General features: G+C 44.0%; 1 protein-coding gene across 4 annotated transcripts in view; it reads right to left on the bottom strand.

Moving 5' to 3' along the window:
* Positions 1-306: 306 nt before the first annotated feature.
* LOC139163829 (E3 ubiquitin-protein ligase RNF220) overlaps positions 307-19365 on the bottom strand; it is an 81147-nt gene continuing 62088 nt past the window's right edge. For all 4 annotated transcript variants that reach the window (XM_070745017.1, XM_070745019.1, XM_070745020.1 and 1 more), the window contains exons 10-11: positions 13282-13356; positions 307-1000 (exon numbers count right to left, since the gene is read on the bottom strand). In XM_070745017.1, the coding sequence (XP_070601118.1) occupies positions 929-1000; positions 13282-13356 (147 nt within the window). In that variant the 3' untranslated portion in view covers positions 307-928. The remainder of the gene's footprint in view (positions 1001-13281; positions 13357-19365) is intronic.

The following is a 19365-nucleotide window of genomic DNA, read 5'->3' on the forward strand; positions in this document are numbered from 1 at the left end:
CACAGGCAATGGGGTAAAGCTTGCACATTTATGTTTTCCCAAGTGAAAAAATGGAAAAGGGTTTCAGTGAAGCAAGTATTTATATAAATAGCCCATTTAACTGTAAAAAATTAAAGAAAACCTGTTTTTTTTCCTATTTTACCCAGAAGTCATGTAAGTTATGGCCGAAACTACGAATTGTTAATTTCATATCTGAATGAGGAAATATACACCACAGAACATTAAACCATTTATATTATATATATGTATAATATATATTTATATACTTTTTTTAAACTAATGACTTTAATGCAAAAACTCTGCGGAACCAAGAAAAATATGGGTTTAATGTTCTCTGCTTATTTTTTCTCTTCTTTTTTAAAAAAAAGTCCCATCCCCCCCACAAGGAAAAGATAAAAAGAAAAACATTAGTATGTAACGTTGGAGTCTATCCCATTTATACACAACATTGTAAACATATAGTCTATATTACATGTGCTTCATTCTGCCTTTGTGGGTGTGAAGGTATAAGGTTTTTTTTAAATTTTATTTTATTTAAAAAATTCACTAGAACACCACAAATAAAAAGAGGGTGAGAAGAGACTGCGGATTACAGGCTCGGACATCTCCTGTGGTGGAAGATCCAGCACCTTCTCATGCTTCCCTGAAAGATCTTGCGAGTTGTCCACGATGGAACCCCCAACTCTTGGAGAAACGGGACAGACGTGGAACAGCAGTTTGTAAAAAAAGGAAAAACGAATCACCATAAGGATTCTGGTTTGGCCTTCTTGTGGAGTGGGCAGCACCAGTGACAGGTTCGGAAGCAGAGGCATCGTGCAGTTCCCTTAGCCTCTAGTCTACGTTTGGAGTCTTTAACTTCAAGTGTCTGTGTTGCTGCCACTCCATTTCCCTAGTCCCCATAGTTCAAGCATCTCAGCAGCCATCGTTTTCATAAGTAAATGCGCCTGAGGTCTCCCGGTGAGGTGATGGTATTGCACTGAGGGCACAACTTCTTGGCACCCTGTGAAGGATTGAGAGAAGAGGTATGACACATAGGTCAGTCACATCATAACACAAGAACAACTAAAACAAAGTAGCTAGAAATGGTAAACTGTACTCAACCATTGCTGGGAACAGGCTGTAAATGGTAATTTCCATGAATACTATACAGCTCAAAACTAAAACCCTCTGAGATGCTGTGTATGCAAGAAATCTCTCAGACATTGCATAGCTGAAAAAAATATGTACAGAGGAAAGGCAGCAATACAAGGTTTTAGAGATGAACATGTATTTACTTTTCCAACAGAAGAAAATAGTGTACCTGTTAATTTTTGTTCCACAAATAATTCAAAAGTCAAGTTTCCAAGGTTTTTTTTTTTGTTCAAATTAACATTACTAGCTTTGTATGCAGTTTGAATGAAGATAAAATTGTGACTACATTTATTTATTTATTTATTTGTTAGATTTGTATGCCGCCCCTCTCTGTAGACTCGGGGTGGCTCACAACACAACAAAACAGTTCACGACAAATCTAATAATTTACAATTTAAAATATTTTTTAAAACCCATTATTAAGCAGACATACATACAAACATACCATACATAAATTGTATAGGCCCGGGGGAGATATCTCAGTTCCCCCATGCCTGACGACAAAGGTGGGTTTTGAGGAGTTTACGAAAGGCAAGGAGGGTAGGGGCAGTTCTAATCTCTCGGGGGAGCTGGTTCCAGAGACTCGGGGCCGCCACAGAGAAGGCTCTTCCCCTGGGGCCCGCCAACCGACATTGTTTAGTTGACGGGACCCGGAGAAGGTATCGGTCGCTGGGATTCGTGCAGCAGAAGGCGGTCTCGGAGATATTCTGGTCCGATGCCATGAAGGGCTTTATAGGTCATAACCAACACTTTGAATTGTGACCGTAAATTGATCGGCAACCAATGCAGACTGCGGAGTGTTGGTGTAACATGGGCATACCTGGGGAAGCCCATGACTGCTCTCGCAGCTGCATTCTGCACGATCTGAAGTTTCCGAACACTTTTCAAAGGTAGCCCCATGGAGAGCATTACAGTAGTCGAACCTTGAGGTGATGAGGGCGTGAGTGACTGTGAGCAGTGAGTCCTGGTCCAAATAGGGCCGCAACTGGTGCACCAGGCAAACGCCCCCCTCGCCACAGCTGAAAGATGGTTCTCTAATGTGAGCTGTGGATCAAGGAGGACGCCCAAGTTATGGACCCTCTCCGAGGGGGTCAATAATTCCCCCCCCAGGGTGATGGACGGACAGATGGAATTGTCCTTGGGAGGCAAAACCCACAGCCACTCCGTCTTATCAGGGTTGAGTTTGAGTCTGTTGACACCCATCCAGGCCCCAACAGCCTCCAGACACTGGCACATCACTTCCACTGCTTCGTTGATTGGACATGGGGTGTATACATCCACAGAGAAGAAAAAAAATCTTCAGTGAGGCATACCTTTTTCACAATAGTGAACCATTTATCAATCTGATGGATTAATTCTAAATCTCAGAATTAGGATAAAAATATCTGAGTTATCAGCCGATTGGTAGGTATGCTAGAAAGCTGTGAGATAATGAAGACAATTATAGCAACCCATCCTTTAGAAATAAATATAATTCAGAAAGGACTCTGAAATGCAGCATGGTGGAATTTAAAGTTAGCCTCTAACTTTGGCAGGCTCCCTATATGTAATCCTACTTCTCTCTTGTCAATTTATTCAAATATTCCCCAGCAAAATTAATGAAGGGCGGTAGTTATATGAGTTCCCAGCAGGTATAGATGATGGTCTCAAATAGACTTGTCTGAAGCCATTGTAGAAATGTCACATCTTTGGGTTCAACTGACAAAATTGGCTTGGATAAAGTCTTCTCAACAAATGAAATGTATCCTTATGGCAGAAAATAATATCCTCTACCATATCTTCACACCAGGCAACAATACCCAAATTAGAACAAGTACTTTTAGAAACCAAGAAGAATCTGACTGGTAGTTGAAATTTCTCTCAGAATCTTTTATAATTGTCACCTTTACAGCGTCTTAGGAGCTTCAAACTCTCATCTTCTGTAACTCTCTCACATGCAATATGTAACATTAGCACACACAAACGTATATGGTTTGTATTAAATCTGTATTATGATCTTAATGCAGTAATTTTTCTACAAACAGAAGAGTTTCACCCATAGAACAGGACAACAGATAAGCTTTGTTGGTCCCCAATAAAGAGGATACCTGATGGTGCAAAGGAGAAGGAGAATCAAGAAAAAAAAATCTGCTTCCCTAACAGTAAGAAATATATTGCTCAAAAAGATAAAGGGAATACTCAAATAACACATCCTAGATCTGAATGAATGAAATATTGTCAATGAATACTTTGTTCTGTACAAAGCTGAATGTGCACAACAGCATGTGAAATTGATTGTAAATCACTGTTGCTTCCTAAGAGAACAATTTGATTTCACAGAAGTTTGATTTACTTGGGTTTATATTGTGTTGTCTAAGTGTTCCCTTTATTTTTTTTGAGCAGTGTATATTCCACTTGGGAATAGAATACAGGAAAGGTAACACTGAATGCATTCCTAGAATAATGTTTAAAGTCCTAGCTAAATTTAGATATAGAAGACAGACCTCTCAATTATATTCAAGAAAAATATTTTTCTTGAACATTGTTTATTTGAAAATTTGCAGAGCTATTTTCAATTTAAATATTCTCAATTCCACATGAAACACTCTATATACTGGCACAGTCAATGAAAAAAGATTTTCTTCCCAATTCCATTTGCTAGCTCACTTGCCAGTTGTGATTACTAAACTTTTATTTTGAAATAAAAACAATGAAATAATATGCCACACCTATTGAATGGATGAATGAATATATGACCACACACACCACAACATAATGTAACAACCACCTCCCTCCAAGAAAGGTTCTATTCTTTTCATCATGGCCCATGGAAAAGTTTTGATGAGTCAAGGCCACCTCAACTTAAGTTTTCCAGGTCTTATAAAATAAGGCTGTAAAAGGTAGCTCCAGCGTAAAAGACAGCACCAAAAAGAAATAATTTAGAGATGTTTTTATTTACATCATACATCCTTAATTAAAATTTGACAGACATTGACTCTGAAAGTTGATTAATCGTTTTGGAGAGTTCAAAAAATAATGAGTACAGCCCATTTTTAAAGTCATTACTTCTCATAGAATAGCAGAAGAATAGTGCCTTGATAAAAGAGCAGGTAATTTTGCTTTTAATTTTGAAAGCTGAACATTCAGAGTCCAAGTTAATAAAACAGAAGACAATTCTTTATTGGCCAAGTGTGACCAGACACCCAAGGAATTTGTTTCCGGTGCATAATCTCACAGTGTACATATGAATAGCAAGTAATAGGTTGTCTAGAAAAGAAGAAAGTTGCCACTGTAGATTATTTAGATAAAAGCTGATCTGCACTAACTGCAAGAGAAGTATATGAACAACAATATTAAGTAAAAACAGTTTTAAACTTTTTAAACTGTAAAAAAAGTACATTGCTTAAAAGATTCTGAAATGAGCATTTTCATGTTCCTAATCTATGAGTAATGTTATTCACCCCAAATGCAAGAGAGATGCAAGGAAAGAAAGAAGGATTTCAAGTAAGCTAAGAGGCAACATAATTTAATATATTCATCAAAGTGAAGATAAACACTAGGTATTTTCTATCCTTTTGAACTGATCAGTACCATCATAAATTGATCATCATGGAAGAATGCTCATTTAGCATTTCTATGCTACGACCACATTTATTCTCAACCACTTGAAGTAGTTGCTCAACAGATGAAATAAAACCCAGTATTTAGAAAACTGAATTATCCACCCAACGAAAACAATAGACAAATCAATGCAACCAGATCAATTCCCAGGAAGGACCTACACAATTGGTTGTCACCTAAACCTCACAGCTAAAAGCTATTCAAACACATTATTAAGCTACAGTCCATACTAAACAAATGACACTGTACTTTTTCAGGCATTCTGTGACAAGCCCATACTTGCATACAACCACCCAAAATATACAGTACCCACATACTCCTAATAAGGAACAACGGAACGATGACTCCACATAAGAACCAGATACTGCAATAAACCCAGATGTTTATTCTGCCCTCATCATAGACTAATCTGGCTTGCCCTCCTTCAATCCTGTTAGCTGCTTAGTTCCACCTTTAGAATTGTTACTCTCAAGCTAAATGTCTATCACTCTGAAACACTCTTCTTCGTCACCTATGCTCAAGACCAAAACTCTCTCCCTGTCCCTCGTGATTTGTCTCATTTTTTTATTTAGGTCTGTCTCCCACTTCATTTTTTCACTTAATCCTCATTGGCCTCATGGTGTGATTCTCATACCTACGGTTACATTGCCTCTGTTCCCAATATTTCCTTTTGTTTGGCAGTGACACATGGGTCAATAGCAATCTTCTGAGAGGAGAGATAACTCAGGAGCACTCAGGAGCCTTTATTTGCTCACCATCTCTACTCTCTAATAATATTTGAATTCAATTGGCCCAACACCATTTGGTAAAGAAAGCAATGAGGTAGGTTGATAATACTTTTCAAAGTAGCTAAAAACCAGAGAAGAGAGAGAAGATTTGCAAAAGGATCTCTCTAAAATTGGATGAATGATCAAGCAAACTGCAAATGCAATTTAGTCTTAATAAGCGTACTGTATCCAGGTTGTCCTCAACAAACTACAGTGGAACCCCGAGATACGAGCTGCTCTACTTGCGAGCAACTCGAGATAAGAGCTGGGAGGGGAGAGATATTTTGATTCTACTTACGAGCCCAAATTCGGGGTACGAGCGTTTTTTCCGCCGCCGCCGGGCTCCGCCCAGCTGTCATTTTTTAGAGAAGCGAGAAGCGGAGGAAGAGCTGGATGCTGGCGGCAGCGGAGGAAGGCGAATGCGGCTTGGAAGCTAGGAGGGGGGGCGGAATATGGGAGGAGAGAGGCAGCCTCCAGAGCTAAGTGGCCAAAGACGTTCCGCCCCCCTCCCAGCTTCCAAGCCGCATTCGCCTTCCTCCGCTGCCGCCAGCATCCAGCTCTTCCTCCGCTTCTCGCTTCTCTAAAAAATGACAGCCGGGCGAAGGCTGGCGGCAGCGGAGGAAGGGGAACGTCTTTGGCCACTTAGCTCTGAAGGCTGCCTCTCTCCTCCCATATTCCGCCCCCCTCCCAGCTTCCAGCTCTTCCTCCGCTTCTCGCTTCTCTAAAAAATGACAGCCGGGCGGAGACTGGCGGCGGCTGGGAGGGGGGCGAACGTCTTTGGCCACTTAGCTCTGGGGGCTGCCTCTCTCCTCCCATATTCCGCCCCCCTCCCAGCTTCCAGCTCTTCCTCCGCTTCTCGCTTCTCTAAAAAATGACAGCCGGGCGGAGGCTGGCGGCGGCGGAGGAAGGCGAACGTCTTTGGCCACTTAGCTCTGAAGGCTGCCTCTCTCCTCCCATATTCCGCCCCCCTCCCAGCTTCCAGCTCTTCCTCCGCTTCTCGCTTCTCTAAAAAATGACAGCCGGGCGGAGGCTGGCGGCGGCTGGGAGGGGGGGCGAACGTCTTTGGCCACTTAGCTCTGAAGGCTGCCTCTCTCCTCCCATATTCCGCCCCCCTCCCAGCTTCCAGCTCTTCCTCCGCTTCTCGCTTCTCTAAAAAATGACAGCCGGGCAGAGGCTGGCGGCGGCTGGGAGGGGGGCGAACGTCTTTGGCCACTTAGCTCTGGGGGCTGCCTCTCTCCTCCCATATTCCGCCCCCCTCCCAGCTTCCAAGCCGCATTTGCCTTCCTCCGCCGCCGCCAGCCTCCGCCCGGCTGTCATTTTTTAGAAAAGCGAGAAGCGGAGGAAGAGCTGGATGCTGGCGGCAGCGGAGGACAGTGGCCAAAGACGCTGGGAAGCTGGGAGGGGGGCGGAATATGGGAGGAGAGAGGCAGCCTCCAGAGCTAAGTGGCCAAAGACGTTGGCCCCCCTCCCAGCTTCCAAGCCGCATTCGCCTTCCTCCGCCACCGCCAGCCGGCTTGTGTCGGTGTGTCGCGGCTCTCTCTCCATTCTTCTCTTCCCCCTCTCGGGCTCGAATGCGGCAGCGGGAAGAGGAAACGAGGCAGTCCCGGATCGCTTGCTTCCCCAGCCAGCAAGCCGGCTGCTTGGGAAAGAAGCAAGCGATCCGGGACTGCCTCGTTTCCTCTTCCCGCTGCCGCATTCAGAGCCCGAGAGGGGGAAAGAGAAGAATGGAGAGAGAGCCGCGCGTGTGTCGGTGTGTCGCGGCTCTCTCTCCATTCTTCTCTTCCCCCTCTCGGGCTCGAATGCGGTGGCGGGAAGAGGAAACGAGGCAGTCCCGGATCGCTTGCTTCCCCGGCCAGCAAGCCGGCTGCTTGGGAAAGAAGCAAGCGATCCGGGACTGCCTCGTTTCCTCTTCCCGCCGCCGCATTCGGAGCCCGAGAGGGGGAAAGAGAAGAATGGAGAGAGCGCCGCGCGCCGGAGGCAGACGCCGCTGCCGCCTCAACAGCAGCCACGGGAGGGGAGTCGCAATCACACCGACACACGCGCTAGTCAGAGAATGTGAGTGCAGGGAGGGGGGGTCCTCTCTTCTTATGCCTCCCCGCCACCCCGACCCCTCCGCTTTCTCCTTGCGTCGGCTTTCGCCCCCCCCTCCTCCTCCTCGCGCCCTCTGCCTTCCACCTTTCCAGCTGCCGAGCTTGTGGCGAGCGAGTCCGGGCTCCTCCGGTGGGGTTTGCCCCCTTTCCCCCGCCCGCTCCTTTCCCACCTTTGCTTGGAAGCTGGCTGCTGGGAAGCCCCCCCCCCCCCCGCCCGGCTGTCACCTTTTAAAACAGCCCCCGGGCTGTTTTAAAAGGTGACAGCCAGGCGGCAGCATTTTTTTTTTTGTTGTTGCACAGATTAATTGACTTTACAGTGTTTCCTATGGGAAACAATGTTTCGTCATACGAGCTTTCCGACTTGCGAGCCTCCTTCCGGCACCAATTAATCTCGTAAGTCGGGGTTCTACTGTACTAATATTCAAACACATTTCCTTCTCCTTTATTGGCAACGTACTTTTAATTCTAATAAATACCCTTCATTTTCTGATTCTTCTTGGCTCTAAATTTTGCTGATAGACTGATAGGATTAGGGAGTAAAGATGCTTTGTATTGAATTGGTTATTAGTTGTTAATGTCTGCTCTGCATTAAGAAGACAAATGGTGAAAGGTGTGACATTATCCTTTAGTAAAAACTGAGATCGTATTATTTAATAGCACTATTTCCATGATGATATAATCTGTTAATATCAGTGCAGTTTGCTGTAGACACCAGTGTACATAGCAGCTTCAAATGAACCCTTTTCATTTCACGTGTCCATGACCAAAGCCTTTTTCTTGGAGAATCTGGGCATTTTATTCATTAATATTGTCAACCAAATTAATCCACAGGTGATGCTTCCACTGTTACAATTCTCAATTTTCAAACATGCAAAATATATGAAAAATTTAAGGAAGATAACACCATCCAATTACTTCATTGTGTGCTCAAATTTCACATTTTCAGGTGGTTTCTTACTGAAGTAATGGACAGCAGTGGCATGCTATAGAATCTGTGCCAACTGTAATATCAAGCGAAGGGCCTCTGCTGAATGAACTGCATCACTACCATATAATTTTGTTTGAGTTGATGTAAATCCTTACCGGGAAGACTGTTGGAATTTGGTGAAGATTGCCTTTCAACTACTGTACAAATGTCACTTTCTACAAATGGGGAATACCAATGCCACTTCTGTCCCGACTTACTTCTATATTCTGCTTTTGAAAGAGGATACAACTGATTATGGGAAATAGGGATAACTAGTAAACAACTATGGAATTGGGTTCTGTGTGTTATTTTCTTGTTCTGAATGTTTCATTACCAGACTAGATAACATCAGCAACAGGATCAGTGTATTATTGAATGAGTGCATTATCATTACCATGTAAATAATAACAAATCTGTTGTACTGTATTCCATAAAAAGGGGAAAGTATCACAGCTAAATGTTATTGTACTTGTTGAAATTAATACTTAAGGGAAGTTACTTCATACATTTAACATCTGATGTCTGAAAAAGCAAACCTTCATCCAGAACCAAGGATACTATAGTAGTTCCTATCAGACAAAAAGTTAAATTTTCCTTAACTGTGAAAGAATGGCAGATGTCCAGAAGATGTTCAAGCATGCCAAGTCCACTACTCCAGTCTCTTTTCCCCCTTTAACTTTTACCAAATGCAACACATTATTGCACAACCAAGGAAACAGGCTGCCCTTCTAGAGCACATTTTTCCACATGTACAAATAGGACTGTACATTTTCCTAACGAAGAGGAAAATCGATTTCCAGAGCAAGGTAACGTTATGACCATTTTAAAATCAACCCACCCGCCTCTGCCCACTGTTCCTCATTTGTGTTAGGAACAAACTACGAGTGTCTTTTCTCTATCCAAAATAAAAGGTGATACTTTAATTACAAAAAAGCAATATGGTGCATATGCTGTACACTATCACGTTCATAAAGAAAAGGAGGCGGAAGGGCAGCTTTAACAAGATTACACACATTGACTTTGATCAAGACCCAGCAGCACGAAGGCATCCCAGGCGTTTTATTGCTGTCTTCAGGCTACATTTTAATAGTTATATTAGAAACATGTGAACACAGGCAGAAAGAGTGATTTTAAAAAAATGGGCAAGAGAACAACACTTGCATTACAAAATATTTCCTGCAATAGGTTGTCCACTATTAGGAGAAAGCAAGAGCTGAGAAGCAGGTGAGTAGCTACATTTCCATTCCACAGCTTATTTCCCTATTTAGAATGCTAGGCCACAAATAATGTGATAAAGCACCACATTAAACTTAGTTCTTATCTCATCTCCCCCTTCCCAAAAGGAACAGTGTTTGAACTGCAGGCAATAGAGCTTTTTTCTAATCAGCAAGAGCCTAACTGGAATCAATCTTGAACAATAAAATTCAGAGTAAAATACAGACATTCCAACTGGAATTTTTTAATAGTTTCATCTTAAGGATATAGATGTTATTTATAAACCAATGCTTAAATAAATGCAAAATGTATAGGTAGAAATGGTGTTATGCTATTATTTCAGCAGTTCCCAAAATTTCCTGGTACACATCACCCTTAAATGTCTTAGCAATTTTGCATGGGGCCCTCAGCTGTTCCCAAACTGTGCACTCTGGTGCTCTAGGAAACTGCAGCAAACTTATTAACAATTCTGTTTATTAAGTAGTGAAATATTCCACGGCATCACTGTGAGTTTCCTGTCACACCTCATGGGGCTACACCAGAGTGTTTGGAAACTGGCCCTATTTAGAGGTTAGCAGATACTGTTTTCTCTAGCAAAGTCCTATCAGATGGGTCAAAACAGGTGTTTCTATAAAAGACAATACTTTTAAGATTCATAGAAGGGCCCATATTTCTCTAAGCATCTCCTTTTGAATTCAATGCAACTATACAGTATATGCATTTCAAAACTTTTTTGCTCGCATCTATATTTGCTATATGAATAAACGTAGTTTACAAAAATACAGCTCAATTGAGACAGACACATTTTATGATATGATTTCATTAGCTGAGTGAATTGGTCAGTTTTATTTTGAATTCAGTCAACGGAACATATAATTTTTTTCACCAAATAATCCAGGCAAATTTTAAATCAAGACAAGATAATTTATTTTTCCTTGTTTCATGGTGATAAAAGGAAATTGTTCTTAAAAAATTAAGAGAGAGACATTACACATTTGAGACTCACTATTTAAGTTTTGCATTCAATATCTCGTTAAAATTTATTTGCAGAACCTATAAGACCACGTTTCTGTCTCATAGACATTTCGCTGTGTTAATGTTTGGGATCATTTCAACAAATGACAACAAATCACCATCAAAGTGTGGCATGAAGATTTCTTTTTAAAGGGAAGTATATTAATTCCTCAGCCAAGCCACTATTATATTGAGGACTGTTTTCTTTTTTAACATATTTTCTCCATAAATGTAAAACTCCTTATGGATAGTTCAGTACTAAATTTATTATAGTGGAAGAGCATGGGCAATAAAATACTATTTTCAGGTCCTAGCAGGAAAAAAAGAATTGGTGCGTTTGCAGGTAACTGGTTTAATAAGCTATCAAATGGATAGACTTGAATGCAACAACAATTATTCCTATTTTATTTATAATTCGGTTTGCAAAAACAAGTTTAAAAAGCAAGGAAGCATGCACAAGTGTTTTAGGTACACCAAATGTGGCATGATATCTCAAGGGCCACATTCCCACAGTATATGGGACCTATGGTTTATTTATTTATTAAATTTATATGCTTGGCAGACAGAAATAAAGTAGGATCCATTGGCCAGATTTTCAGGATTCAGAGGTTGTAAAGGGCAGGTTGGATGCTTAAGCCTTAAAATATTTAAGGTACCAATTTCACAAATAAAACCTGTACAGCAGGACTAAAAATCTGAAAGGAAGAACTCACTCCCCACTATCCCGTCAGAGCTGAAGAAGAAAAAAGAAGAAGCCCAGCTGCCTCCATAAAAAGCAGCTTGGGACAACCATGACCAGCATGATTGAGAATCTCCACAGACTGAAAGGAAGAAATTACTTGCATATATTTCACTCTTATTTTAAAAAATCATCCACATTTTCTCATACTCTAATTGAATATCAATTATAAAGATATTATCTACTACCTGTAGTTGAAAATCTCCCCTGCACTACATTAATTACATACAGTGGTACCTCTACTTAAGAACTTAATTCGTTCCATGACCAGTTTCTTAAGTAGAGAAGTTTGTAAGTAGAAGCAATTTTTCCCATAGGAATCAATGTAAAAGCAAATAACGTGTGCAAACCCATTTGGAAAGAAATAAAAGCTCGGAATTTGGGTGGGAGAAGGAGGAGGAGGACAGTCGCTGCTGAAGGAAGGAGGTGAGGGGAATCAAAAAAATCCAAAAGTTTAAGGCTTAAAAAAAACAAAGAGAGACTCTGAGACGGTGAGGAGGAGCACGCGCCTCCCATACACCCGGCGCGAGGTTGCCTCCCATACACTGCGCAAGAGAGAGAAACCCAGGGGGAATGGCAGGAAACTGGCCGGGCCTTCGTGCCACTCTCAAATTTCCTGGGAAATTTTTCCTGGCTTGGGTTCTTAAGTAGAAAATGGTTCTTAAGAAGAGGCAAAAAAATCTTGAACACCTGGTTATTATCTAAAAAAGTTCTTAAGCAGAGGCGTTCTTAAGTAGAGGTACCATTGTACTCAACACTCATTGAAGGAGAATAGCATATCCTGCAAAGCCAATTTAAAGAAGCTTCCCACAAAAGGATGGGGAAATGAAAAGATGGATAATAGAAGCACGATAGCACAATCAAAGCTAATGGGCTACGTCTTAGGTGAACAGAGATCCCCAAGAGTCTTAGGGCCAGTTACTTGCAGGATTAACTCTCCCCTGAGGATATCTGCCAGTCTTACTGGATTAGACATTAAATGTTAAAGTTGCCATCTGATATGACCTTGGAGGCTTGCTTTCTTGGTGGCCATCCCAGCCCTTTGAAATACCTTTCCACAAAGGGATGGCTACTATTTCAGCCTCTTGGGGGGCTGTGAAAACCTGGCTCTTCCTCCAATCGCCGGACTAAGAAGAGAGTTGAGGTGTTTGGTCTGGCACCTTGAGGGAAGGGTACCTTTGTTTTTAATAATGTTTAATGGATTGTTGTGAGTCACCTACAATCATTCTATGTAATAGGCAGCCATATATGTTTTTAAAAATAGAATACAATAAAGAAGAAAATAAAGTTTTAAAAAAGTCTTATCCCAGCCTCTTAGAAACAAAATATAATGCTTCTCCCACCATCTCTGAGGGTACAAAGGTACAAACAGAAAGATCCACTGATTAGTGGATGCTCTAAAACTGCTGGTAGATGTACCAGAGATGAAACTCAGAAGTAGTCTAGGTGAGACAAAAGATAAACAACTGAACCTTTAATCATATTTTTAAATGTATTGTTAAATCTCTGTCTCTCTCTCAAAGTCTCAAAATGTCTGTGAACAGGTGAAGGTGATTCTTGGGGAAAAAAGAAGTGAACTTTAGTTCCTATTATGATAGGATCCAGGTTCTTTGACAGAAAGCTATCAAATGTAAAAGGAAGTAACGCTGAGAATGACTTGCCATTAAGTAAAATAGAGGCATATGTAGTGGTAATTTCAACTAGGAATAATAAAAAAATAATAATTTAAGCTATCCCATAAGAAACTAAGAGATTTACCAGAGTCCGCAGCCAGCATTCCTCACAGTGCACATGCCAGCACTGGATGGAGGTCAGGGGCATTGTGTAAGAGTCCTATAGAAAGAAAGTAAAGTTATTGCATCACATACTATAACATTATGGAAATTGTTGACTGAATTTGGAATTATGCAGCGCAGGGCAAAATGCAGTGGGGGCAACGTATCTCTAAATTTTATTTTCTCATTTGACCTCCATACCATTGCTTGATTTTACATGCATTTATGAACTGATGCACATTTGTAAATATAAAATGCAAATCAAATGCAAAATATATACCTTTGATCATACCCCGTAGAGAACACAGACACAGTATAGTGCTGCACGCTTACATATAGGTTAGGAAATAATTAAAGGAGACTTTTAACTTTCAATTGTGAAAAATGGGCAAAATCTACTGACTTTATTGATTAATCATCGAACAGACTAATTTCAAATTAAGATATCACAATTCTCTTTAACAAATTCTTATATAAAACTCATTACAATAATTCAAACACACATATCCACCAAATGTAATATACGCTTGGTGTCTGGAGAGATAAAGATAAATGTTAAAAGACACCTGACAATCATGCCATTGGGGAGATATGGGGAGATAATAGTTTCCATGCAGACTTAATTGTACTCTGCGTCATAGGAAATAGGCGTTGATTGCTTACCTGAACGCCTCTTCTCGTACGGTGAGCGGGTACAGCAGTCACATGGGTTGCTCATGTCCAATCCGGTGGAACTGAGCCTAGTATTAAAAAAGCTTGCCGGATCCGCCCCTTCCCCAGAATTCGCGAATCCATAGACTAGGCTCAGTTGTGAAGCTCTGTAGTGTTCAACTCTTATTGTTAGAGGAAAAAGGATTATAGAAAGGTGAAGAAGACACATACAAGGGCGGGAAGTGACTGCTGTACCCGCTCACCGTACGAGAAGAGGCGTTCAGGTAAGCAATCAACGCCTATTCTCCGTACTGAAGGAGCGGGTCCAGCAGTCACATGGGACATACCCAATAGATGGTCCCTAGGGTGGGTTTAGATTGCTATCGTGTGAGATAACGGATTGGAGTACCCTTCTGCCGAAGGCAGCGTCCGCTGAAGCGTAAGAATCAATCTTGTAGTGCCTGATGAAGGAATTTGGCGAGGCCCAAGTGGCTGCTTTGCAGACCTCCTCCAACGGGGCTTGAGTCGCCCAAGCGGCCGAGGTGGCTGCGCTCCTGGTGGAATGCGCTGTGATGTTCCTTGGAACTGAGAGGGAGGCCGACTCATAGGCCTTAGATATAGTCCCTCTGATCCAACAGCCTATTACTGTTGAAGACACTTTGGCCCCCATGACTCTGGGGTGATAGGCTATAAAAAGTGCTTCTGACCTCCGAAAGGGTCCTGTGCGTTGGATATAGATTCTCAGCGCTCTGATGAGATCCAGGGTGTGCCATCTAATTGCCAAGGGATGGTCTCGTTGGAGGCAGAAGGAAGGTAGGACAATATCCTGAGATCTGTGGAACATGGAACTGACCTTGGGTAAGAAGGTGGGGTCCAGTCGCAAGACTACCTTGTCCTGATGGAATTGACAAAGGTCCTGCCTGATTGAGAGGGCAGCCAGCTCCGAAATGCGTCGGGCAGAGGTAATAGCCACCAGGAATGCTACCTTAAAGGATAGGTACCTGAGGGACGCCGATTTTAGGGGTTCGTATGGTGCCTGCGTGAGGGAATGGAGAACCCGTGGCAAATCCCAGGATGGATACCTGTGGACCTTGGAAGGTCTGAGGTTGGCTATGCCCTTGAGGAATTCCTGAACTTCAGGGAAGGATCGGAGAGGCTGTCTGCGGGGACCCCCTAGGACAGATGAAATGGCTGCCAGATGACGCCGGAGGGTGCTGGTGGAAAGTCCTTTATGGAAGCCTTGCATAAGGAAGGAAATAATTCTGTGTATGGGGATGCACAGAGGGGAGAGACCTTCCTGTAGACACCACTGGTGAAACTTGGACCACGTGTGGTCGTAGATTCGATTGGTCGAACCCCTTCTGGCCTTTAAAATGACCTCCACTGAATCGGGGTCATGACCACGCAGTTCTAAGTCTCTCCTGATAACAGCCAGGCGGTGAGGTGGAACCACTCCGGGTCTGGGTGGAATGAGGCCCCCTGCCGCAGCATATCCCCCGAAACGGGGAGTCGCCAAGGGTCCTGGACGGACAGCTGTTGGAGATCCGCGAACCAGGGCCGGCGGGGCCAATGAGGGGCGATTAAGATTACTCGGGCCCTCTCGGTGAGAACCTTGTGAATCACATCCGGGAGAATTGGAATTGGAGGAAATGCGTAGAGTAGGCCTGGAGGCCATGGACTCCGGAGGGCATTGATTGCTTCCGCTCCCGGGGATGGAAATCTGGAAAAGAAGCGAGGGAGTTGGGCGTTCGCATTGGTCGCGAAGAGATCCAGGACTGGTAGGCCGAATCTGAGGCTGATTTGATGGAACAGGTCCTGATGGAGGTTCCACTCTCCTGGGTCTATCGTTGCTCGAGATAGCCAGTCCGCCTGGACGTTGAGGCTCCCCGAGATGTGGTCGGCTAGGAGCGACCGAAGATGTTTTTCCGCCCAAAGGCCTAACTTGAGGGCCTCCCTCATGAGAGCTTTGGATCTCGTGCCCCCCTGTCTGCAGATATGGCTTTTTGTGGCAATGTTGTCGGTGAGAATGAGAACGTGCCGGTTGGGAATGCGAGGAGAGAAATGCTTCAGAGCCAGGGAAACGGCTCTTAACTCTAGCCAATTGATTGGCCTGGAAGCTTCCTCCGGGGACCACGTGCCCTGGGCTATCATCCCCTGGGCGTGGGCGCCCCATCCCGATAGACTGGCATCTGTAGTGATGACAAATTGATCCGGGCATCTGAACGGGGATCCTTTGTCCATGGCCGGAGACTTCCACCACTTGAAGGATCTGCGAACTCTTGGTGGGATGACAATGCGCCGATTTGAGTTGCTGTGCCCCGATCTCTGAAAGGGTAATAGGAGCCACTGGAGTTCCCTAGCATGAAGGCGAGCCCAGGGAATGATGCCTATGCAAGACACCATCTTCCCCAAAAGGGAAGACAGAGTTACTATGGATACTGAAGAATTAGATAAAATGTTAGAAATTAACTCCCCTATACTGAGTTTTCTCTCGGGAGAGAGAAAAACCTGGGAAGATTCTGAATTGATAATGGAACCCAGGTGAGAAATGGATGTGGAAGGTTGGAGGAGACTTTTTTCAAAGTTGATGGAAAAACCATGGTCCTGAAGGACTGACATGGTGACAGAAAGGTCTGATTTCACTTTCTCTAGGGAGTTCCCATGAATCAAAATATCATCAAGATAACATAAAATGTGAATGGGAGACGCCCGGATATAGGCCGCCAGGGACCCCAAGAGCTTTGTAAAGACCCGAGGGGCCGAGGAAAGGCCAAATGGCATCGCCCTATACTGGAAATGCCTGCCTTGAAAGGAAAAACGTAAAAATTTCCTGTGGCATTTGGCTATAGGAATGTGAAGGTAGGCCTCAGTGAGGTCTAAGGAGACCATGAAATCTCCGGAGTGAATGGCGGCCAAAATAGAAGATAAGGAGTGCATTTTAAACTTCCTATATTTGATAAATAGGTTTAGTTTCTTTAAATCCAAAATAGCTCTCCAACCTCCGGAGGATTTTGGAACCATAAATAAAATGGAGTAAAAACCTAGGCCCTTCTGACCGGAAGGAACCGGTTGAATGGCTCTGATGGACAATAGATGAGAAATGGCCTCCTCCATACGGTTACAATCTGAGGAGGACCTGGGAGAAGGGCAGGAAATAAAACGTTTGGGGGGAGGAGAAATAAATTCTAAAAGAAGGCCAGTTTGAACAGTGTCAATGACCCAGGGGTCCTTGGAGGTGAGACGCCAATTTGAGGCGAAATGAGCTAGGCGACCCCCTATGGGAATAGAGGAAAGATTACCATCTAGGTTTTTTTGAGGCCCTGTTAGAAGAAGCTCCCCTTTGGAAGCGAAAACCTCTACCCCTGGAGTTCCTACTTTGGGAACGAAAGCGGGGGGAATACTGACCTGGAGATCTCTGATAGGAAGCCGCTTGATCTTGCTGGCGCCCCGGGCGACGAAAGGACTGTGTTTTGGTAGCCTTTTTTGTGGTTGGACCCAAAACTTTCTTCTTATCCGTGGTTTCCGTGAGGAGTGGATCCAGAAGATCACCGAAAAGAAGGTCGCGCTTTAAGGGTCCCTGGGATAACTGCCACTTCTGGCGTACTCCCGCTTGCCAAGGGCGAATCCATAGGAGTCTCCTTGCCGTTGTAGAAGCTGCAATAGACTTAGCAGAAAATCTGGTAGATTGCAAGGTGGCATCAGCCACGTACTGGGCAGCTGCAAAGACCTTGTTGAAGTCTTGTTGACCTCTCAAGTCATCGGGAGGAATATGCTGTTGAAGTTGGCGAAGCCACAGCAGCATGGCTCTGGAGAAAAAGGAGGCTGCTGCAGAACTTTTAATGGCCCAGGAATCTGCCGTGAATCCTCTTTTGAGCATTTGTTCAATGCGCTTGTCCTCTGGGCGGAGGACTTCCTCCGCCTCTCCCGGCACAGCTGCTGCCGAATGAAGGATCTTGACAGGTTCATCCGGTTTGGGAAAGGATAGAAGCTCTTCATAGGAAGAGGAAAGTTTGTACAACTTCCTGTCTTTAGTGGAGGGATTAAGACTAGAGGCTGGGAAATCCCACTGTTTGAGTAAGGCATCTTTAAACAATTTAGGCATAGGAATTACCTCGTTATCCTCCTGTTCCTCAGTGAAATAAGGTAAATTCTCCTCCGGGGGATCAGTGGAAGTGGAGGCTTGTTTCTCCTGGGCCGCTAATCCCGTAGAAATCCTAGCTTTGAGGAGGAGAGATTTGAATAATTGAGAAGGGAAAATGGTAATTGGAGAAGGTACCTTTATTTGGGATTCCTCATCATCTGATAGCCCTTGGAAAGGGTCCTCATCATCCTCCATATCCTCATATTCGTCCTGAGAGGAATCTGAATCATCCTGAATAGGAGCCCTAACCGCTGGGGAAGAACCCAAGGGGCGGGAGGGACGAGAAGGAGGAGGAGGTAAGGGAAGCTCATTGATGGAAGAGAGTTTGGCATCAATGGCCTTAGACAACACAGCAAAAATAGATTGGAACTCAGGAGGTAAATTAGAAATATCAGCAGGAATGGCAGAAGAATCCCTAAAGGCCTGGGAGGATCCTGGCTGGAGGGAATCTTCAATAATATCTGGTTCCTCTGGCCCTATGCCCCATAGGTTAGGTTGGGGTCTGTCTAGGTTAGGCTCATCCAGAGATAACACAGGGACCCCAGAAGGAGGTAGACTAGAAGCCTCTGGGGGGTCTTGACTACTGAGTACTTGGGCCTGCACTTTTAAACGTTTTGCTGATTTGTCATGGATTCTTTGTAGGGCTAGGTCCCTTCTCTTCTCGGCCCTGGTGACCTTAGTCGAGGGGCGGGCCCCAGGAGAAGAGGAGGAAGAGGCCTGGGGGATACTAGTAATCTCATCGCCTGTAGGCCTGGCCTCTCTGGGACCTTTAGTTGTGCCTCTCTTGGGAAAGGAAGCCATAGTCTGATAATTAACAGAAGACAAGGCTGAGCCAATAACTGAATAGAAAAGGAGAAGAATTTTAAGGACTTCCCAAGAGGAATGGATCCTGCTTCGAGGCCTCGAAGCTGCTGAGACGTGAGGACAATCTGGGCAAACCCAGAGTTCGTGCCCCCAAATCCAGCGGGGCCAGCCTCCCTAAACTTTTCAATTAAGTAAACCAAGGCACTCTGGTTGGAGGCTTAGCCGGTGGAGAATTTAGCCTGGGACCCCCAAGGCCCGCTCCGGGATCCACGCGGTGGACTGAGGCCTACGCGGCTGGCAGGAGGCCAACACGAGAGGCCTAGATTTAAAAAGGGCGCGAAGGCCTTCGCGCCGAAAAATCGCTCCGAATATGCCTTAAAGGGAAAGCGATCGACTAAGTCCAGGAGACTAGAAAGCCGTCTCACTCCGCAGGAGGAATTTTTTTAAGCCCTTTAATATATATGCAATAAA

This window comes from Erythrolamprus reginae, chromosome 3 (assembly GCF_031021105.1).
Source record: "Erythrolamprus reginae isolate rEryReg1 chromosome 3, rEryReg1.hap1, whole genome shotgun sequence".
Lineage (NCBI taxonomy): Eukaryota > Metazoa > Chordata > Lepidosauria > Squamata > Dipsadidae > Erythrolamprus > Erythrolamprus reginae.